The sequence below is a fragment of the Lytechinus variegatus genome, chromosome 14, assembly GCF_018143015.1.
Source record: "Lytechinus variegatus isolate NC3 chromosome 14, Lvar_3.0, whole genome shotgun sequence".
Lineage (NCBI taxonomy): Eukaryota > Metazoa > Echinodermata > Echinoidea > Temnopleuroida > Toxopneustidae > Lytechinus > Lytechinus variegatus.
The window spans coordinates 18,723,009-18,746,634 of NC_054753.1; the positions used below are offsets into that span (position 1 = coordinate 18,723,009).

General features: G+C 44.1%; 1 protein-coding gene across 1 annotated transcript; it reads right to left on the reverse strand.

Moving 5' to 3' along the window:
- Positions 1–2,169, reverse strand: LOC121427965 (putative deoxyribonuclease TATDN2). The gene has a single exon (XM_041624544.1). It carries the CDS (start codon positions 2,167–2,169, stop codon positions 1–3), a length of 2,169 nt encoding a protein of 722 aa, XP_041480478.1.
- Between the last annotated feature and the right edge of the window lie 21,457 nt (positions 2,170–23,626).

Sequence of the window (23,626 nt, forward strand, 5' to 3'; positions counted from 1 at the left end):
CTATTCCTGCAAATCGTACAGTCTCCTGGCATTTTTATTCGCCGTAAAGACCACCTCCGCGAAAGTCTCCCCTCGTCTAATAGCTATCTCCTGGGCGAGCTCACCTAGATACATAGGCGTGTTTCCCGCCATGTATCGCTCCGGCTTGAAATAGGGAGCGTCTGTCTCCAGAAGCAGCCTTTGGATAGGGACATCCCTCAGCGCCTCATCCTGGGGACCAGTGAACACCCACACCTTCCCAGTAAAGCCGAAGTACGCTTCGGGAAATGCATCCGACCACGCTCTGCGCTCCTCTTTAACGAGTGTGCAGCAATGGAGGTGAATCCTCTGTTGGCGGGAACAATGTTCGACTAACAAGCGGCGGACATCCCGACTGACGGCAGTAGCACACGGATCTCCAGAGGACCCACAGAGGTGTAAAATCAACACCTTATTGCCTATGGGCATCCCCAAAATCTGGATCAGCATGTTAATCTGCTGCTGCCATGTCGTGTCCGGAATGGAGAAGTCCAGGCCCAGCTCAGAGACACCACAAATCCGCTGGCTGGCCAATAACGACCGCAATCTGTTCATAGTCCCCATCGTCACTTGATCCGCCTTCTTGGGATGGATACCGACTGCAACTCCCCAACCGGGATCCTCTGGATACCAGATCTTTCCCCACCGTTGGGGGTCACAATAATTCAGTATCCCTCCAGTCACTCGCACCGGCTTCAAGGGTAACCGCCCAGGACAAGCTCTAAGGGCACTGGCCCCACGCTTCCCCAGGCGTTTCTCTATCCTATCCAGGTGGAGATGACTGTCGATGATAAGTGGGAGTCTATCTTTCTCAAACTCCACCGGCGCTAGGCTAAGTCGCCCCGCGCGACTAACTCCAGTCTCAACAGACTGTGTTGACCTGACAGGAGAGGGTGAAGCAATAGGAGAATCATCTCCCTGCCACTCGACCTCTTGGCTCGACGGTTCCGCCGATGTAGCAAATGCCTCCTCGGCGTCCACCGGAACCTCGGGCACTCCTGTGACCGTTGGCTCGACAGCCTCAACCTGACTCACTGAAAGGGTCTGGGAGTCTTCGAGTTCTTCAACCGAGATTACTCGGACCACTTCCACCCTCTGGAAGGATTCGACAATCTCAGTTTTCACAGCAGGCTTGGGCGAAACAGCTCCCAAACCCGGGAAACCGTCTGCCAAACTCAGCCTGTGCTTCCTCTCCGGGGAGGGTTGGGCAATCGTAGGCGCTGCCATTCTTTGAGGGAGGTAGTGACCCAGCCCTCTCGTGACAGCAGGTGGAATCACCGCCCCGGGAGCAGTCGGTTGAAATGGAATACCCGTTCCAATGAACCCCTGTTCAAACGCCGAACGATGGAAGCCTACTGAGGGGTTGATCAGTAACTCCCTCAGATGCTCCTCAGGTGTTGGAGCTGACAAACTTGGCGCAGATGTTCTACCTAGTGTAGATCCAGCAGAGGGGAAGTTCATTTGGGAGTTTACAGGCAACTCCTCAGAACATTCACCAGGCTTCAGATCCGGGACTGGAGATTCACCTTGCACTTCCATAGGGATCTCTAACAGTTCCTCCGGAACCGACTCCACCAGCGGAGGGAGCGAGCTAGTCTCATCTGCAGCGTCCGCTTTCTCTAGCTTACCAGCTGCAGCTTCCAACGTGTCCGGCTGAATGACGGGAGTGGGAATCTCCTGCGTATCAGGCCTACCAGCCGCCGCAGGAATCTCACGAGTATCCGGCCTACCTGCAGCTGCGGGAGTTTCGCGCCTGGCTGGCTCACTGGCAGCCGCGGGAACTTCGCGCATGTCCGGCCTACCGGCAGCTGCAGGAACCTTGCGCATATCCTCCCTACCAGCAGCTGCAGGAACTTCACGCCAATAAGGCCTACCAGCCGCTGAAGGAGCTTCACGCATACTTAAGCTTCCCAGCCTCTGTATTCGGTCTCGGTCCTCACGTCTCAGCCTTCCCATGAGGAAACCCAGGACTCTCCAGTGAAGGAGGGCAGCCCAGGAACTCAATGGGCGCAAGCCAATTGGAACCGAGCATTCCCAGCCCCGATTCCTCGCGAAGGCGACCATCTCAGTCTGTCCTCGCGGCGTGAGTATCCCGACTGGGTCCGGACGCTCCTGGTCGACAAACCGACACAACGCATCCAAGGACCTCATACCAATGAGACAGAGGGAGGTCTCTCTCAGCACTTTCTCCGCAAACCACTTAGTTCAGGGGGGGGTTAATGCTAGTCCGATGCTCCTGAAAGCATTCTGGCAAGTGAGAATACACATGCCATTTCAGCTTCCCAGCAATAGCCCCGCAACCTGGCATTGGGCAGGGCTTCTTATTGAAGCGGCCCCTCTTAGAAGGTAATTCTTGGGTTGAGGGGCCTCAGGAGGCACAGAGGAGAACCCAGCATGAGTCTTTCCTCTACCACCGGTTGGCCCGCCACGGTTGCGGCTACTAGAGCGGTTCCGTTTCCGGGACCCCTTCTTAGCCTTATCCGAACCAGAAGTGGTTGGATGGGCATATTCGCCCGTCCCTACTGACGACCGCCTAGGGGCTAGTCCTGGAGGTGGCCGGGCAAACTCGCCTCGCCTTTCCTCCCGAGGACTCCTCCCCTCCGCATTTGAAGCTCGACGTGGGCGATCGCCCGGCCTGGCTTCTGGTGCTTTACTCCGAGTGGGAGCGGTAGGAGTTGAGCGAGCATCTTCGCTCTGCCTTGCTCCAGGCACGCCACTCTGAGTCGGAACGTTGGGAGTTCGGCGAGCATCCTCGTTCTGCCTTCCTCCTGATGTTTCCCCTGAGTGGGAGCGCTAGAAGTCGGTTGGGCATTTGCGCCCTCCCTGACTGATGGCTCACCCCTCTGGGTGGGAGCACTACTAGTCGGTTGGGTATGTGTGCCCTCCCTGACTATTGGCTCACCTCTATTAGCAGGTGCTCTGTAGGTGGGGCGAGCACTTCCGCTCTGCCCGGCACCTGAGCCACTACTTCGCGCATATGCTGGGGCTGAGCGAACATTAGCGTTCCGCTCATCTCCCCGCTGGTAGCTTCTACTCTGAGGCTGACCAGAGGTAGGGCGATTGGCGGTAGTCTGCCCCCCCTGTGGCTTGCTGCCAGACATGGGCTTCTTCTTGCGTCTTCCACCACGAGAACGCTTCCCATGCCTAGCCTGCCCAGAGCTCGAAGCCCCAGCCGGCTGGCGGAAAGTCCCGCTTGCCGCCGTTCCAGCAGGCGGGTTGGCTGGGTGAACTCCCTCACCTCGCCTTACTGCCGCTACGTTGGCAGAGCTGGTCGACTGTCCGCCTGTCGACGTTCTGGGTGGTGCGGGCGGGCGAGACGTTCCGCCCCGCCTACCAGCCGCAACGTCCGCATAAGAGGCCGACTGGCGAAACTCCTCGCTCCGTCTACCTCTATTGCCCTGATAGGGTCTTGGAGCCGGGATCTCCGAACCCGGGATCCAGTACTCCTCATCCCTATCCGGAGGAATAGACCACGCGTCCATTCCCTCCTGTGGGACATTGCGGTGCCCCTCTATATTGGGGACATTTAGCAACACCCATTCGCGATCTTTGAAGGTGCTGCGGATCAACCAATATTGGAGGCAGATAATCCACCTCCAGTCCCTACGCCTAAAGGCGAAGCCGTGTTGTTTAACGGCCAAGCACTCAAAGGCCATAGTGGACATTTTGGTCGCCGAGCAACAAACAAATGAAGGGTGTAGCAGGAAACCAGCATCCGTGGCCTCCCACACCCTTCTTCTCACTTGCTCCTCATAGTCCTCCTCTTCCTGGGGTTGTCTTCGTCCTTTACGTCTAGGCATCTTCAGATCTGAAATACAAACAGAGGGGAAAAAACCATTAGAATCTGGAAACAATCTCCCTCTATTTCTATATTTCAAAACCCCGTGACCCCTTTACTGAGACCCAAATATCCCTGGAAGGCTGGATTAGAATTATTTTGTAAAAAACTCTTTACAAAATATTTCTGGAAGGAGCAAATTTCCCTAAGTCCTAGATGAACATCCCGGACAATGGTACTCTTCATCCACTCCCAACATCTCGCCTTCCTCCTCGGACATCCCTATACAATGACCGTGGAACCATTCTTCGCATTTATCACACTGGATCATAAACTTTCCTCCCCAGGGCTTCCTGCAAAGGCAATACACCTCCTCTTGCCTGTGCGTCTTCCCTTTCTTTTTCGGGGGAATAGTCCGATCTCTGCATGGTTTCATGCGGTCATGGTTTACTGTCAGTCTGACATTCTTATATTCCACGCGGTACAAGAATGGAGACAGTCTTTCCACAATCACTGCTGGACCTTTCCAGGGAGGGCAAAGTTTCTTGCACTTCCCCTTCAACTGAGCAGTGTCCAACAAGTATACCCGGTCACCTACCTCATACTTCCTCTGGAACACCTTCATGTCATAGTCCTTTTTCTGTCTCTTTTGAGTCTCTTTCAGATGGGACCTGGCCAGCGAGTGTACATCGGCTAATGTCTTACGCAGACTTGCACAGTACGCCTCGCTTTCCACTGGCTGTGCTGCTTGCGGCAACGGGAACAGTAGATCAGCCGGTTGGGTTACTTCCCTTCCAAGCATCAACCTGTTGGGAGTAAATCCGGTGCTCCTATTCACCGTTGATCGTATAGCTCCTGCGATTTGCGGGACGACTTCATCCCAATTTCGCTGGTTCTTGCCTACGAAACAACGCACTGCATCCATCAGCGTCCGGTTGAATCGCTCCACCTGACCATTAGCCGATGGACGATAAGCCGTTGTTCTTGCCTTATGTATTTGTAACATCTTACACAGGCTTGTAAACAACCGGCTCTCGAAATTGCGGCCTTGGTCGGTGAAGATCTGCAGAGGACACCCAAAACGGCTGAAGAAATGGTCCACCGCTGCTCGGGCTGTCACCTCCGCAGTCTGTGAAGGCAAAAGTATGCACTCCACCCATTTCGTGAATTGATCAACCATTACCAGGATATTCTCGTTCCCATTCGCCGTTTTTGGCAGGGGACCCAAGAAATCCAAATGCACCCTTTCCATTGGGTAACCTGCATGGTAGCTGATCATAGGGTTCCTCCCGTGTCTGGCAGACTTCTTGCATTGGTTACAGGTTGGACATTTGCGAATATAGTCACTCACATCCTTCCCCATGCCATACCAGAAGAACCGCCTCTTCATCTTGGAGATCACCCTAACGTTGCCGGCGTGCCCCGCAGAGGGCAGATCATGGTTAAGTCTAACCAACTCCTCCCTCATAGAGTGGGGAATGAGAAGTAAATCTCCTTCGCCCTTGTCCTGGCAAATTACCCCATTCTGCAGGTGAAAGGTATCCTTGTTGATCCACAGGTTTTTCTGCTCGGGACTCCATAACATCATAGCTCCCTCGCTAGGTTCTTTACCTGTGGCTAACCATTCCCGTAATGGAAGGAACTCCAGATCTTTCTCCTGCTCTTCTTTCAATCTCCCGGCTGGAAGTGTTTCTGGCTCCTCAATCACCTGGGATATTTTCTGCTCCTCGGTGATTTGTTCGGAGCCCTCAACTACCTTTTCCGACCGAAGATCAGGGTCTGATTTCACCACCATGTGTGTTGTCCAAATCCCTGACTCAAGGTTTTGGCCCATGGTGTTTCCCCGTCCTCCTGTGACTGATGCCAAGGGAACTACGTCATCCACCTCTTCTACAAACGGAGCCCAGTTCTTGTGAGCCTTCTCACAGTAGGGGCAACCACCACAGGGAAGATCTTCTAGCTTGAATCCTAGCCGGAATTCTTCACAGAAGGGCTCAGTGTCGGGAACTCGTGACAACGCGTCCGCATTCCCGTGCTGCTTCCCCGGGCGGTGTATCACCTTCATCTGATACTGACTTAACTCTTCCAGCCATCGGGCTATTTGCCCTTGAGGATGCTTGAAGTTCATCAGCCAGATGAGACTACTGTGGTCTGTGCGCACCAGAAACGAGCTACCTAAAAGGTAGTGGCGGTACTGCCGGGTGAACTTCACCACTGCTAATAGTTCTCTCCTTGTCACACAGTACCTTCTCTGCTCAGGAGACAATGATATGCTTCCATAAGCCACTACTCTCTCTTGTCCATCCTGAACTTGGAGTAGCTCAGCGCCAATAGCTTCATTCGAAGCATCAGTGTCCAGGATGAATGTATCTTGCAAGTTGGGCATGGTCAACACTGGGGCGGAGGTAAGCAGCTCCTTTATAGAGTCAAATGCCTCCTGTTGTTCAGGTCCCCAGTGGAACATGTTTTTCCCAGTGATCTTGTACAGAGGAACGGCCGCAGCTGCGTAGTTCTTGATAAAGGTCCTGTGATAATTCACTAACCCCAAGAATCTCTCCACTTGCTTAGTGTTCCGCGGTGCTGGCCAATTCCTCACTGCTTCAATCTGATCTGGTTTCAGAGAGATCTTATTTTCTCCTACATTCCGGCCCAGGAACTCTACCTCGCGCCGGAACAGTTCACACTTCTTAGGCTTCAGCTTCAACTTGAAGCTTCTAAACCTTTGTAAGACCTCCCTGAGGTTGTTCATGTGATCCTCAAACGACTTTCCCAGAACTACCACATCATCCAGAAAGGCTAGGACTATGTCCCAATTCAAACCTCTCAGGATTAAATCCATGGCCCGTGAGAAAGTCGCGGGGGCGTTGCACAATCCAAAACCCATCCTCACAAATTCGTACAACCCGTACTTTGTGGTAAAAGCGGTTTTTTTGCGATCCTCCTCCGCTATTTGAACTTGCCAATACGCGGAGTTGGCATCAAGCTTGGAAAACCAACGCGTCCCCGAAAGGGTATCCAAACACTCCTCGATATTTGGGAGTGGATACACATCTTTCTGCGTGATCTGATTGAGTCCTCGGTAATCCACACACCAGCGGACTCCTCCATCTCTCTTCCGTACCAACACAGGTGCCGACGCCCACTCCGATTGTGAAGGCTGAATAACGCCAGCCTCCTTCATTCGTTTCAGCACTGTCTTTTCTTCTTCTGCGAAACGCATTGGCGTTCTTCGCATCTTGTGCTTCACCGGGGCTGATGTACCTGTATCTATCTTGTGCTCAATAGCTGTAAATTCTCCTAAATCGAAGTCATGACGGGCAAACGCATCTCCGAACTCCACCAGGATGCTGCTAAGTTCAGCTTTCTGTTCAGAGTTCAGGAGCTCCGAAGATCGGTCATACAGATCTCGTAAATGTTCCGGCACCCCTTCCGCCACGTCCTCTGTCAGGCAGTTGACTCTAGGTCCCAGCTTCTGAGGCGCAGACTGTGGCCTGGTTTCATCATCTCCTTTTGGAGGAGAAGATGGCACCTGAGCCACCGTCACTGCCTCGAAAACGCGGCCTATTATCTTGTTGCCCTCCAGGTGGACTACTCTGTCGGTTGGGTTCAGAACATACAGCTGAATGTGCGTCCCTCCATCATGTAACGACCTAGGTGCTAGAGCGGGTAATACAGATGATGGCTCAAAAACACCAGCCTTCATCCTCTGGTCTATTACTCCTGTGACACGCTTCAGTGTGTTGGGTGAGATGGTGATCCGGTGCGAGGTGCTAACTTTGGCCACTCGTCCACCATTCCAACCATCTCCGACCTCCATTGGTATTCGCTCTTCCCCCATAAGCAGCTCCTTACTACTTATAAGGATATCGATTGAATGCCTCTCAAGGAAGTCTAGTCCCAACAGCATGTCATCTACTATTGGGGCTGTGTAGATCTCACCAGGAAAACGCTTTCCTCCAATCCCTACTTCCACTGGGCCTATCACTGCCCCGGGCAAGCGTGTGTCTCGACCAGCGGTGCTCAAAACAACTTCCCTCACCAGGGGCGGGGCAGGGTCAATTAGTTTCATCGCTCGATCCGAGATGATGGTCACTTCTGCAGCAGAATCTACCACTGCCTTAAGTGTAACGCCATTCACTCTCACCTCTACTCTCAGCATCGAGGACGAACGAAGTTGACTGACCACTACCTCCTGTGGAGCTTCCAACTCTGGTTCTTCCCATTGAGTAGGGAGGACATTGCTTTCTTCATTAGCTGATGAATTTACCTCTGAGGAATGCGGATCATCATCTTCCAGTTCTAGTTGGTCTGCATACTCTGCTAACACTTTCATGAACTCTGGAAGACCAGCCACATCCTCCTCAAGGCTATCTGTATTTGGGTGGCCTAAGGATGCTCGAGCCAGGGTGTGGCCTCCCTCTCCTCCTCTGACTCGCTCGAGTTTGACGCCTCCTCCTCCCTAAGGACTGAAGCGGAGGCCTCGGGGCTTTTGTCAGGGCAATCTTTCCTGAAATGTCCCGGCTTCCCACACTTATAACAGCCCTCGGTCCTTGGTGCTGGGGATGGCGATCTCCCTCGTCTTCCTATTTGTGACATTCTTCTAGTAAGGTTATCTATTGACGACTGCAGTTTCTCAAACTTCTTATCCCAATCAGAAACTTTCTCCTCCACGGCCCGCGTGCGAGTATCCAACGTTGAAACCCACTTGGTCAAGCTCTCACTCTCCGAAGACGTCTTGCTCGAAGTGCTAGGCACTGAGTTATTCTTCTCCAGGCGGGTTTTATTACCTGGCGGGGGAGCTCCCATCTGTTGGATCGTTGCATCTTCAGATGACCAAGCTTCAGGTGGCCAATTGACCAACTTGACGTCTGGCCTCCTCTGCCTGCCATAAACAACCTTTTTTGAATGTATATACCAAGTCACATGATCCACAGCCTTCTCAACTGAGTCCGGCCGTAGGTTCAGGGCGTGCAAACCGGCTTCCCGTTCAGAACACCCTTGACACAACTTCAATACCCCTTGTCTCTGTACTTGGGACTCTGGAACCCCAGGGAAAGTCTTAACAGCCAGGCTAACCACACGGTCAGCCCACTCCATGATTCCTTCATCGGCCAACTGGTGTGCCCGCATGAACTCCATCTGAGCTACCTCCAACGGGTCATCAGCACCAAAACGGCGCTCCATTCTTCGCACAAGATCTTCGAAAGACATATCTCTATCACGCGACATCAGCATCGAGAAGTAATCACTTCCAACACCTTTCATGCTCCACCACATCTGATATTTCCTTTGAATGGGCGACCAGCCCTGCTCGTCTGCATAGGCCATGAATTTAAGGTAAAACCCTCTCCAGCTCCCTCGGCCATCAAAGTTAATGGTCTTGGGGAGCGAACCCATGTGACTCAATGACTGTGAACCCATTTGCCTGCCGCGGCCAGTAGTCTTATGCATTGAAGTATGCCCAGAAGACTGGCTGGTGGTGGGGCTCTGGGGTGGCTGATGTGATGCGGGCTGCGGTGGCGGGGCCGCCCATGACTGGGGCGGTGCTGTCTGGCAAGCAGCTGGTTGTACTTGCACCGGATTGGTCGATGCATGTCGGGATAAGGGGACCTGTGGTGGCGGCGCCGTAGCCATCGGATAGGGTGCCGCTGCTGCTGGTTGCATTGATGGTGCTGCCTGTGGCTGCGGTGGCGGTGCCGCCGGCATCTGTGGCGGTGCCTGTGGTGGTGCAGGCACCTGCTTACACCTCAGTGGTGCACGCAAATACCATACAGTAGGCATGCGCGGCACTGGTGCCGCCGATACTCTCGGTGGAGGGCCTGTCGATAATCGCGGCGGAGGACCTCCTGGACCTGTAATAGGTTGAGCCGTCACACTCTGCGGTGATTCGGTCGCTAACAGCTGAGCCGGTGGGACCAATGAGGCCCGTGGTGTTGCCGGCACTGTGGGTGGGCCAGATAGTCGCCTAACTGAAACATCATACTCAGACAAGTTGGGACCTGGTCTGGTCTGATGAAGAAACTGTTGGGGTTCTGGGACTCCAGTGCTCGGTTGTAGAGTCGGAGCTTGCACCCTTTCTGGCTGGGCTGGGTGTAAGACCTGCTGGGAGGGATTTACTTGCAACCCCTCCGGTACAACTCTACTACCAACACCTGGTTGGGACTCTGACTGCCACCACCTCTCAGATACTCCTGGAGGTGGCGGATACCTCTGCCACCGATAAAGTGCTGGGCTAGCCTCTTGCACCGGGCTGGGTGCATGGGAAGGTTGAACCAACCCTCCATCAGCTCCTATAGGATCACCCATGATACCTCTGTCATGATCAAGCAACCCTTGTGCCAGCCCAGTAGACTGTTGTGATGCCATACTAAAGGGTGTGAAGTCGAGCTGGTCCAAAATCTCTTCCGGCAATAACACCAATGATGAGAAATAATCCCTTGTGATGCCTCCTTTACGTTCTAATAGCAAGCCTGCAACAGCATGGCTTACCCCAGGAATGCTCACGAGTTCCTCATATGAACACTCGTTCACCGGAAGTGGGCCTTCAATCACTTCCTCAAAAGGACTAACTCTATCTGACAACATTTTAAATTAAGTCACAACAACAAACTCCAAAACACAAAATCCTCAAAACACACTTGGGTAACACCCCACTCCCCGCCGAAAAAGAAAAAGGCGAACCTCGGGGGCCACAAACTCCAAAGAAACAAACGCACCACCTGTAAAAGAAAATATACCAACACTCGATCGGCCTAAGAACCAGATATACCAACTCTTCGTTGGTTTAAAAGAAAATAACAAGCCAAGGGAAGGCAGCTGCAAAATAGATCCTGCGTACCCTGTAAAAAAAACAAATAATGCCAGGCTCAGGCACCGAACACAACCTTACACCAGGTATGCCTCAAAGTGCACAAAGACGAGCAAAAAATCCTAACAAAAAAGCACAATCCTAAAACGTTTCCTAAACCCCCCAAAAACAAGGACCAATAGCAAACTGTATCTAAAAAAAAAAAAAACAATGCACCAAAGTATTCCTTTAAGGTCTCGAGCTTAAATATTAACCCCTTAAATTCTCAAAACACGGGAAGGAAGCCTTAAATTCTAGAAAATAATCCACAAGGGAAGGTGTCCCTTTAATCTCAAAAACACACGGATTAATTCCTAAAATAGAAAAATTAATCCAGGTAAGGTGTCCCTTTAAGTTGAAAAAGCACAAGGATTAATTCTTAAAATAGAAAAATTAATCTAGGAAAGGTGTCCCTTTAAGTTAAAAAAGCACAGGATTAATTCCCTAAAATAGAAAAATTAATCTAGGAAAGGTGTCCCTTTAAGTTGAAAAAGCACAGGATTAATTCCTAAAATAGAAAAATTAATCTAGAAAAGGTGTCCCTTTAAGTTGAAAAAACACAGGATTAATTCCTAAAATAGAAAAATTAATCTAGGAAAAGTGTCCCTTTAATTTGGAGGAACACAAAGATTAATCCCTAAAATAGAGCAATTAATCTAGGGAAAGGTGTCCCTTTAATGTGCAAAATCGCTCTCCCAAAAATTAAAGCTAACAAGGGTAACCTGTCCCTTTAATCAACAATAAGGTAACACAGTTGTACAGATTTTGTTCAAGGGCACACACACCACAACAATAAACGAACACACTTATCCACAATTCTATAAAATATTTCTCTAACAGTGGGACTAAGGAGGGAGACTTATCCCTTTAATCCACAAATATTTTAATATCAAGCACAAATTAATTGCAACTACTAAACTCAACAGGGAGACTTTTCCCTTTAATCCAAAAAATATATATTTTATTTCTACCAACAGGTACAAAGAATTTTTAAAACTAGTCTAAAAATATTCTTTTACTAACTAGACTAGGGAGACTTATCCCTTTAATGCCAAAGTATTCTCAAAAAACAGTCTCAAAATAATTTGGTAATAATAGACTAAATAGGGAGACTTATCCCTTTAATGCCAAAATATTCTCAAAAAACAATCTCAAAATAGTTTGGTAATAATAGACTAAATAGGGAGACTTATCCCTTTAATCCAAAAATATTTTGTTGAAAAAAGCCAATATGTATTTGCTAACCGCTGTAATTAACAGGGAGACTTATCCCTTTAATCCACAAATCTCTTTGAAATATCCAGAAATAAAATACAACTGGGACTCAGCTAGTGCCTACCCGTTGCCGTACAAACAAATCGTAAAATAAAACATAAAAGAAATCAAACACTAGACTAAAATCTGTAGCGCACAGCCCACACAGAAGCTGCTACTACACACTCACTCTGACAGGACGATGCAGGCGCCGGACACACTCCCACTGCGAAATCGACGCAACGCTAAAGTATCGATATGACGACAAGCACACTCTCACTGTTCGGGTCGGTCACAACGAAACGATAGTGCAAGACGCTACAAACGATAACAACACTTAACACGGCAGATCGTAAGTTCCGTGTCCGATGTAACCGCGGCGATACCAAAACGATACTCGCGGCCGCATGGAAAATCCCCAAAATTCACGTGGGGAAATACTCACCTCGAGATGGTTGCGAGGTGGACGCGATAGGTAAATTTAACAACTTGAGCAAGTTAAATTACCGATCGGATCGTGTACAATGCGAAACACTAAAACGTGAATCTAAATCACATAACACACAAGCTCAGCACCCTGCAAAATATTACAAGCTCAGCCCTGGAAAGTTGACAGTCCCACTGTCACCCTCTCCCCCGCCAACGCAAGCAACTTTCACCCCGCACTGACACTTATGCAATCAATATAAAACATCACAGCCGACCACTGCCGAGCGAGCAGCGGGCAGCTCTAGGCCTAGCAGTAACCACGAAGCCGCAAACGCAGTCCGCACTGCTGACTACGCCAATGTTGTTCGATTGCTCAAGTCGAACAAGCAAGTGAGATGCACTAAAAACAAGACGGGATGCATTCATTCATGCATCCAGTCATACAGTGAATAAATATGAAGCCAACTCACCGCAAGACTTGTCCCACGGATGAATAAGCGTAACAAGTAAACGTAGTAAAACACAGCAACAATATCAACGGGTTTCCCAAAAGGTCCTCTGTAGTACATCTGCCGGAGTTCCCAAAAGATGGCGATGCCGCCGTCGCCCCCACCGCATGGCACCAAATCCTGGCCTCTGATTGGTCCCCGCCAGTGGGATCCGGGCTGCTGATTGGCTGTCTCCTCTGGGCTTTCCACGAGGTCTTCACGGTAGAAATGATGGGAGCAGACGACAAGGTCTCAGTAGCTGAAAACGCCAAAATCGGCCTGGCCGTTTTCACTACAATATTCTTCTCGACATCTTTACTCTAACTTCAGTCTAAGTATACCTAGGCCCCCTATGGGAAAACTTTTGAGACTAGCCTTGGGTCTAACATTAGGCCTAGATCTAGCCTAGGCCCAATTAGATCTATAATATCCGTCTGTTTGGAGGATAATTAAACGTTTTTTACTAGGCCCTAGGCCTAGTTTCATGAAGGCTGCAAAACGTAACTTTGTTAGTCTAGACTCTAGTGGCAATGCATGCCATAGTGGAGCAACCGAGACTGAAGCTATATAGGCCCTAATAGTATTGTGAAGAATTCAGTAATTCCATTGATTGTCTTTTCACTCTTTTGTGACGTATTATGACGCTTATTACGTACGTGTAATTTTTCATAAGATGCGTCATCTAAGGAAACACCCTACGCGCAGTATGATTTGTCATTGACATTCATTATAAGTGCGCGAAATTGTTATGCTTTATTTACTTACGCTATTTATTACCAAAACATTATTTTTTTGTTACTGAAATGCGCATATTTGATCACTTTTGAATTTTACATGAGAAGGAAAGGTCGGCTGACATTCATCTCAGACAGATCTCCCGTTATTTGAGACTGAGCATTGTTGGTTTAAGAGAAAGAATCAGGTGAATATTAATTCTCTCTTTTATGACATATTTGCTATTAATTGACAAATTTTGCCGAGACATTTAATGATTTTAATGATTAATTTGGACTTTAAAAACGAGAGAGTATATTTGCGAGAAATGTTATCATTAATCGATTAATTTGTTTCGTTTAAACAGAAAAGCACCATGAACGTGTGGAAGCGAAGGTTGAGGGCTTTTGTAACCTAAGTTCGATTTTATTTAAAATGTCACCATTCCTTTTATTAGTGTTAGTTTTTAGTTTTATTTCTTTTTGACATTTTTTTAAAGAATTATTTTATATAGTTTTTTCGTATTCAGTTAGATTAAGGATTATACAGGCTCAATTTTAGAAGAGAATAAGTAAATACATGGAAACAGGATAATATATCATTTTTGCTTGAATAGGAATAGTCTTCGTCTTTAGGAATAGTCTTTGTCTTTATGTTGAACTTGTTGTATTGTGAGATAGGAATGGAGTAAAGTCGACTGCTCTCATTCATAGGTGGTGTTTTTTATAAGTTTATCTCTTTGACAGTGGCATTCAGGAGGCTGTATAGCCTTGCGGCTGAGTTGCCATAAAGAAGAAATGTTAAAAGTTCTAGATTTGCACCGACAAAGTGAGTGACTTCTACGAGACTTAGGAAAGGTAGAGAGTGAAATTCCCTGTGGGGTGTAACTTGTTCTTGACAGTATTTAACTGTATTTTTGGAGAAAGAGCAACAAGGCCAGTTGCTGACGGTGTCTGTTGACGGAGCTGGGGCTAGGTATATTGAATACTGCAGGCAGTTAGAACAGAGTGAACTAGATAATTTCAGGAGTGCCTAGAAAAGACTTGTTTGTTTATTGAAGTGAGAATTATAGAATTGAGTTATATGATGAAAAGATACCAATTTATTTGGTCAATTTTTATGTGTCGATTCTTGGCCTATTTTCTCAAAAGATACCAATTTAGTTGGTCAACTTTTTATGCCAATTTTATAAATTGGTTTATATATTTTTCTCGGATGAGTAATCATTCATTGCTAGGATTATTTTAATATTACATGTACTTGATTTGAGCCTTGATATAAAGATCATTTATGTACCTAGTTAAGAAATAATTCAGCTGTACAGAATCAGATTGTTGTAGCATTTATTACACAATAATAAGCTTCCATCTTGGAGGCATTATTGGAAATTTAACGCAACATTTTCTGCTGATTTCCTTCTGTCTGGCATTTAGTAAATTGTTTGCATTCATGTGGTTTATGGTGATTTATGATTGTTGACGATGATTGATTGATTGATTGATGTTTATCTATTTGATTGATTGCAGCACGTCTCTATATTGGAGACAACTTACCCGCCATTGAACTCGGATAGGCTACCCGTGAACCCCATTAATTGATAGAGAGGTTTGAATATGAGTAGTTTTGTTGTGGATATCTTTTATTTACTGGAATTTATTCCAAATTAATCTGAGTTGCGGTCTCAGTATAATCTCCCGCATGGTGGCAGCATTTACCAGGAGTTTTAGGGGGTTTCACGTTACATTTTTCTGGTGGCAGCGGTGGGATTGTCTGCATTTTCTGTACAAAAAATACATTTGTCTGGTGTAGCAGTGTTGTTACACTTGTGACATATGGTGTTTGCATTTACAGGTGGGATTGTCTGTATTTCTTGCATAAAAAAAACATACATTTTTCTGGTGTAGTTGGATTGCTGTATCGAGCGGTCGAAAGATTACCGCGACGTTGAGTGGTATATAGTTGAGATGTGCTTTCATGTAGTTGTTAAGTTACATTTTTCTTGGTGTTTGCACTTGCAGGTTGGATGCCGCGAGTGAAAAGATAATTGTATGGTCAATATTCTCAGAGTAGTTGTGAGGGATTCTGAGTAAAAAAAAACAAACAAACGAGAAGTCGTTTTATTCTAAAAAGTATTTTGAGATAGAATTACGTTCATAGTAGTTCAGATGCAAGAGGTTTTTTTTTTTGAAAATGCTAAGTTTATCTTGTAAGTTGAATGCGTATAGGAGACATTTTTTTTGTAGCACTAGCTGGATGCTGTGATGCTGCGTGTTGGTCAATTAAGGCAACAGTGAAGGTTGCAGGTGTGGTGGAATTCGATTTGCTGGTGACAAGCTCTTATAGCATTTATTTTAGTGGCAATGTAGTATTTCACTAAGATTACATTACAGTAATAGGTGCTAGTATTATATTTGGTTACCAGACCGTTCGGGCTGAGTTATGAAAAAAAGTACATTAGACATTTCTTTAAAAATGAACCATGGTTCAGATACTTAATAATTAGGTATAAAGGAAATGGTGACATAAATTTTATGACATTTAAGGTCATGCAAAATTTGGTTCCAAACAAAACTTGGATCCTAAAATTATAGGCCCTGGAGAAGAGATGTTTTATACAATCTCACTATTGGTGTCTGGAGCCCTGAAGGAATGCTCATCGATGCTGATTATCTGGAGACTGATCAACTCTGGTACTGGCTCTGATGACGACATTCTTGGGACGATGGTGACGTTCTATACGATTATGACGACAGGATCACTGACGGTTGCCGGTGGCTGAAACTCTGGTACTGGCTCTGATGACGACATTCTGGGGACGATGGTGACGTTTCTATACGATGGTGACGACAGGACCACTGAGGGTTGCCGATGGCTGAAACTCTGTGGCAATGCTCTGGTTGAACAGAAGACTTCACTCTCCAACTGATGAGGCTGGGATCTACTCCAAGACGGACGACGACTGGCAGAAAGCTAATTGGATCCAGCCTGGAGAGACGACACACGATTTTCTGTTGTGAATTGCCGAAAGCAGTGACACTGAAGTGGTAAATCCTGATCAACGTTACTGGCTGTGGACAATAATTCTCGATGAAGTGATGACGAGAATTATATTCAACGTTCAGATGTGATCTAAAGAATTTGGGCGTTATTTCTACGAATCGACGCGAGTGTCTATGGACTGTTCTCGTTGAGATGACGAGGTTTGGAATTCAACTTTGGATGGGATCTGAAGCTCATCTGGCGATCTTCCTGCGAGATGTGCATGGCTGCAATATTTCTCGTTGTGAGGTGACGACCGGGGTGACGAGAATTTTATCTCCGATACTCAGATGGACTGAAGGTTATTCTCATCCGGCGACAATTCTACGAATCGACAACGATGTGGCGACAGTTCTGCAAATCATCTTGATAAACTGGTCAAGCTGTCAACCACTACTTATCTGACTTGACAAACCCAGAGATGGATGGTGTACTAGTATAGCAGCTGAAAACTTTCAGTATAGGTACATTTTCTCGGGTGCTATTCAACACTTTGACAATTTATTTCATACAAGCAATTAACTTTGCAGTTTTACGTGTTAAACTTCATGATGTCTGGAACAAGATTGGACTGAACTACAGATATGAGATGAGTTAATAGACTGGTAGATGTCCAATTTCTTTTCGAAACCGTGATGACAGCTACAGACTAGAAGTCACCTGTGAACAGAGAGAGACTTATCTATAAAGAAAGACATTACAAGTCAGGTTGAAGATATACCATTCAATTATGGAAGACTGTTCTTATCCTGAACTTTATTATTTCATACACACACTTATGAAGTGTTAATAATTTTGAATATTATTTATTCAAATTTGCTGGGACAGCAAATGTTTAAGTTGGGGGTAGTGAGACAGAGACCCCATATGTGCTTTACATATATATTTTTTTTCTATTTCTTTTTTTTCTTTTTCTTAAAATTGATATTATGTGCTGATTTTTTTTCATTTCGAATTCTTCATGTTCATTATTTTTTACTCGTTCGCTGGGACAGCGAATAATTAAGTTGGGGGTAGTGTGAAGAATTCAGTAATTCCATTGATTGTCTTTTCACTCTTTTGTGACGTATTATGACGCTTATTACGTACGTGTAATTTTTCATAAGATGCGTCATCTAAGGAAACACCCTACGCGCAGTATGATTTGTCATTGACATTCATTATAAGTGCGCGAAATTGTTATGCTTTATTTACTTACGCTATTTATTACCAAAACATTATTTTTGTTACTGAAATGCGCATATTTGATCACTTTTGAATTTTACATGAGAAGGAAAGGTCGGCTGACATTCATCTCAGACAGATCTCCCGTTATTTGAGACTGAGCATTGTTGGTTTAAGAGAAAGAATCAGGTGAATATTAATTCTCTCTTTTATGACATATTTGCTATTAATTGACAAATTTTGCCGAGACATTTAATGATTTTAATGATTAATTTGGACTTTAAAAACGAGAGAGTATATTTGCGAGAAATGTTATCATTAATCGATTAATTTGTTTCGTTTAAACAGAAAAGCACCATGAACGTGTGGAAGCGAAGGTTGAGGGCTTTTGTAACCTAAGTTCGATTTTATTTAAAATGTCACCATTCCTTTTATTAGTGTTAGTTTTTAGTTTTATTTCTTTTTGATACATTTTTTTAAAGAATTATTTTATATAGTTTTTTCGTATTCAGTTAGATTAAGGATTATACAGGCTCAATTTTAGAAGAGAATAAGTAAATACATGGAAACAGGATAATATATCATTTTTGCTTGAATAGGAATAGTCTTCGTCTTTAGGAATAGTCTTTGTCTTTATGTTGAACTTGTTGTATTGTGAGATAGGAATGGAGTAAAGTCGACTGCTCTCATTCATAGGTGGTGTTTTTTATAAGTTTATCTCTTTGACAGTGGCATTCAGGAGGCTGTATAGCCTTGCGGCTGAGTTGCCATAAAGAAGAAATGTTAAAAGTTCTAGATTTGCACCGACAAAGTGAGTGACTTCTACGAGACTTAGGAAAGGTAGAGAGTGAAATTCCCTGTGGGGTGTAACTTGTTCTTGACAGTATTTAACTGTATTTTTGGAGAAAGAGCAACAAGGCCAGTTGCTGACGGTGTCTGTTGACGGAGCTGGGGCTAGGTATATTGAATACTGCAGGCAGTTAGAACAGAGTGAACTAGATAATTTCAGGAGTGCCTAGAAAAGACTTGTTTGTTTATTGAAGTGAGAATTATAGAATTGAGTTATATGATGAAAAGATACCAATTTATTTGGTCAATTTTTATGTGCCGATTCTTGGTCTATTTTCTCAAAAGATACCAATTTAGTTGGTCAACTTTTTATGCCAATTTCATAAATTGGTTTATATATTTTTTTTTCGGATGAGTAATCATTCATTGCTAGGATTATTTAATATTACATGTACTTGATTTGAGCCTAGATATGTAGATCATTTATGTACGTAGTTAAGAAATAATTCAGCTGTACAGAATCAGATTGTTGTATCATTTATTACATAATAATAAGCTTCCATCTTGGAGGCATTATTGGAAATTTAACGCAATATTTTCTGCTGATTTCCTTCTGTCTGGTATTTAGTAAATTGTTTGCATTCATGTGGTTTATGGTGATTTATGATTGTTGACGATGATTGATTGATTGATTGATTGATTGATCGATTGATTGATTGATTGATTGATGTTTATCTATTTGATTGATTGCAGCACGTCTCTATATTGGAGACAACTTACCCGCCATTGAACTCGGATAGGCTACCCGTGAACCCCATTAATTGATAGAGAGGTTTGAATATGAGTAGTTTTGTTGTGGATATCTTTTATTTACTGGAATTTATTCCAAATTAATCTGAGTTGCGGTCTCAGTATAATCTCCCGCATGGTGGCAGCATTTACCAGGAGTTTTAGGGGGTTTCACGTTACAGTATATTAAGACACCATATAGACCTATATTAGTATTGGCCTAGGCCTAGAACAACATTCAGGACTTAGCCTGGCTTAGCCTTACTTAAGACAGGGATAGATTTAGGGCCTACATGTACTAGAATAGATCTGACTTAGACTAGACTAGAGTTAGGCGGTTAGGCCTAGCCCGAGACCAAAAGCTTCTGTCTCCGACTGTATTTTGGTTTTTCAGCTAAACTACGAGTACGACACTCAACAGTCTAACATTACGTTGGCCTAGACCCTAATCTCACCAATGATATGACAGTAAATGTCAGAAACTTTTAAATAAATTCCCAGAAACGACGGTTATTCCTGTCTACAGTGCTACTGCTAGGCCTATCACTATGCATTGCTTGCCAACTACGCCTAAACTTAGATCTAGGCCTAGTCCTGACCTAGACATCTATGTACATTCTAAGAAGATCTAGGCCTAGCTCTACTTCTGTTTTAGGTCCATATGTTTGTTGGAGGAGTTCTTAATTTATACATTTTGGGGAGTTTGTTTAGATCTAGGCCTAGGTTTCTAGAAAACAGGCCTAAAAGTAAAGCCTAGACAGTAGACCAACAGCTCAGTCTAGACTGGGGCCTAGATTTAAATAAAAATTTACTTCAGGTCTATAGGACTAGGCGGCCTAGCCTATTATGGCTATACTTTCTTCTATTCATTCTGGATTCTATTTTTAGCCTAGCCGGTAGCCCTAACGTTAGGACTGGCTGATCTAGTCAGACTAGTCAACTGTTTGATCTAGAATCTCTAACGTAGGCCTAGATCTAGACGAAAAATAAGACTAAAAGCTAGACCCTATCTAGATCTAGTAGAAGTAGAACTATAACAATCTAGGTGTTAATAGTTATAGGTCGAGATCTAACTTAGAGACTTGTAGACTTTATCAAAATATAGATTCTAGGCCTAGTTCTAAAAAACAGTAAATGTAGGCTAGGGCCTAGGCTATATCTATTCATCTAACAGTAGGCCTGAAAAAGGAAGCAGGCTAGGGATCTAGCATTAAGTTGAATCCAGCCAAATGTGAATTTCTTCTTTTTGGCTCCAAAGTACCGGTACATCTTAGTAAAATCCACATCGACTCAATCTCATTTTCTGGCCTCACTGTAAATCTGTCAAGTTCTTGTCGTAATCTCGGTATAGTTTTTGATTCTCACATGTCTAATCACATTTCTTTTATTGTGTATCAGTTCGCTACCAATTGCGAAATATTGGTTTTATTAGGAAATACTTGTCTCGACCGGCCACAGAAAAATATGTTCACGCAACAAATTTTCCAATATAGACTATAACTATGTCTTGCAGATCTATACCTCAAAATCAATGTGTGAGCCAACTTGTATAAGAAGTGGTTGAAAACTAAAAAGGGTTTCAAACCACAAGATTTTCACCTAATTTCATTATATAATATGTTGTTACCTTTGGCAACACGATTTCTGACACAGACAAAAATTTTATTGCACACTTTCAACTCAAGACTGATGTGTGTGCCAAATTTCATGAGCATTGGTTGAAAAAGATGAAGGAGTTCGAACTACAAGATTTTCGTTAAATAATATTTCGTTACCATGGCAACACGATTTTTTATACAGGAAAAATATGTCTTAGACATCTTCAACTCAAGACTAATGTGTATGTCAAGTTTTTAGGAGAATAGACCAGTTGAAAACTGATAAAGTAATTCAATCACAAGATTTTCATTTATTTTTGGATTTTTTTTGTTACCATGGCAACACAATTTTTTTATATAGGCATAAAATATGTTTTGCACATCTTCACATCAAGACTAATGTTTGTGCCACATTTAAATGAAAATTGGTTAAAAACTGAGGAAGTAGTTGGAACAGCAAGATTTATACATAATTTTGCCAATATATACCGTTACCATGGCAACATAAATTCTGACACATGCATAAATGTGTCTTGAACATCTTTTCCTCAAATCCAATGTGTGAGCCAACTTTCATGAGAATTGGTAGAAAATTAATGAAGTATTTTAAACGGTAAAATTTTGGCCATAATATATTGTTACCATGGCAACATAATTTCTGAAAAAGAAAAACATTTTCCACCTCCTTACCTCAAGACCAATGTGTGTTCAAAATTTCATGAAAATCGGTTTAAAACATGAGGCAGGAGCTCGAAATGCAATATAGGTATAAATTCTAAAAATTTTGTTGGCTGAATTACCTTGAAACTAATACAATTAAGACAACTCACAGCTGTCTTAAAGTTAGGGCTAAATTCTTAGCCATGTTGTATTTATGAAATACAGACTCTGCAGTTTTAAGAAAAGTTACTTAGCCATTCACCCTATATCTGTCTTAGTTGTGCAAAACCTCTTAGCCAAATTCTAAGACAAAATTCTTAGCCAATTCTTTATGGAATACGCGTTTTGGCTAAGAGTTTTGTCTTAGACAGAAAAATAAGACAAAATGCTTAGATTTTTGACTTAAGCATGCTTATCTCGTTTATGGAATACGGGCCCTGGGCCCGTATTCCATAAACGAGATAAGATTTTTGCTTAAGTCTTAGCAATTTGTCTTAGCATTTTGCTTGTCTAAGAAATCTTCCCTAACGATATTCTATAAACTTTAAGACATTTGTCTCAAGTCAGGCGATATGGCTAAGCCAAAGTCTCAAATTATATGACCTTCAGTGACCTTCTTAATAATAAATTGCTGCAGAGGTGACTGCAACAAACTTGCAAAAATGTCACAGAAGTTGCTTTTTCTTAAAAATTTGGATTTTATTCAAACTAATTACAACTATTGTAGTAAGAGAAGAGCATTCATCACCCATATATGGTAAGAATTTTTAATTCAAATTATCTATATTTGTGTTAATTACCAAAACATTTCAATCCCAAACCGAGTGACTTGCAGTTTTTTTGTGTATCAGTCCCATTTATTACTTTTCATGTATTGTTTGTCAAAATATAAATTGAAATATTCCTCTCGACATCTCTACTCTAACTTCAGTTTAAGTAGACCTAGGCCCCCTTAGGGAAAACCCTTTGAGACTAGTCTTGGGTCTAACATTAGGCCTAGATCTAGCCTAGGCCCAAAATCTATAATATCCGTCTGTTTGGAGGAGAATTGAACATTATTTTGACTTTTTTTATTTTCATGAGACATGAAGGCTGCAAAATGTAACTTTATTAGACTCTAGTCTAGTGCCATAGGCAATGATAGGCATAGACATAGTGGAGCAACCGACACTGAAGCTACATAAAGTACATAAAAACCTAGGCCTACTAGGCCTATCAGTATTGGTCTAGGCCTAGAACAACATTCAGGACTTAGCCTGGCTTAGCCTTACTTAGGACAGGGATAGATTTACATGCAGGACTAGAATAGATCTGACTAGGTAAAGTTAGAACAAAAGCTTCATTTCAGTCTCCGATTTTTTTTGCTAAACTAACGTTACGACTACGTCTACGAATACGACACTCGACAGTCTAATTGTAACATTACTTTGGCCTAGACCTTAATCTCACCAATGTGATATGACAGTATATGTCAGAAACTTTTAAATAACTCCCAGAAACGACGGTTATTCATGTCTACAGTGCTAGAGTACCCATCGCTATACATTGCTTGCCAAAAACTTAGATCTATTCCTGACCTAGGCCTATATATCTATATGTAGGCCTAGATTTGGAGGAGTTTCTATTTTATACATTTTGGGGAGTTTGTTTAGATCTAAGGTTTCTAGAAAACAGGCCTGAAATAAAACCTAGACCAACAGCTCAGACTAGACTGGGGCCTAGATTTATATAAATTTACTAGATCTAGGTGGCCTAGCCTAGTATTACTAGGCCTAGTATAGCTATGCAGTATGCTTTCTTCTATTCATTCTAGATTCTATTTCTAGCCTAGCCGGTAGCCCTAACGCTAGGACTGGCTGATCTAGTCTACTGTTTGATCAAGAATCTCTAACGTAGATCTAGGCCTAGAGCTAGACTAAATGACTAAGACTAAAAGTTACACCCTATCTAGATCTAGAAGTACAACTAACTATATAAATCTAGGTGTAGGCCTACACAGTATTAGGTCGAGATCTAAAGTGGAGACTTGTAGACTCTATCAAAATATCAAAATATAGAT

What these genes read in the sequence shown, in the direction of transcription:
- LOC121427965 (XM_041624544.1), bottom strand. Translation starts at nt 2,169, where the DNA reads ATGAGGTCCTTGGATGCGTTGTGTCGGTTTGTCGACCAGGAGCGTCCG.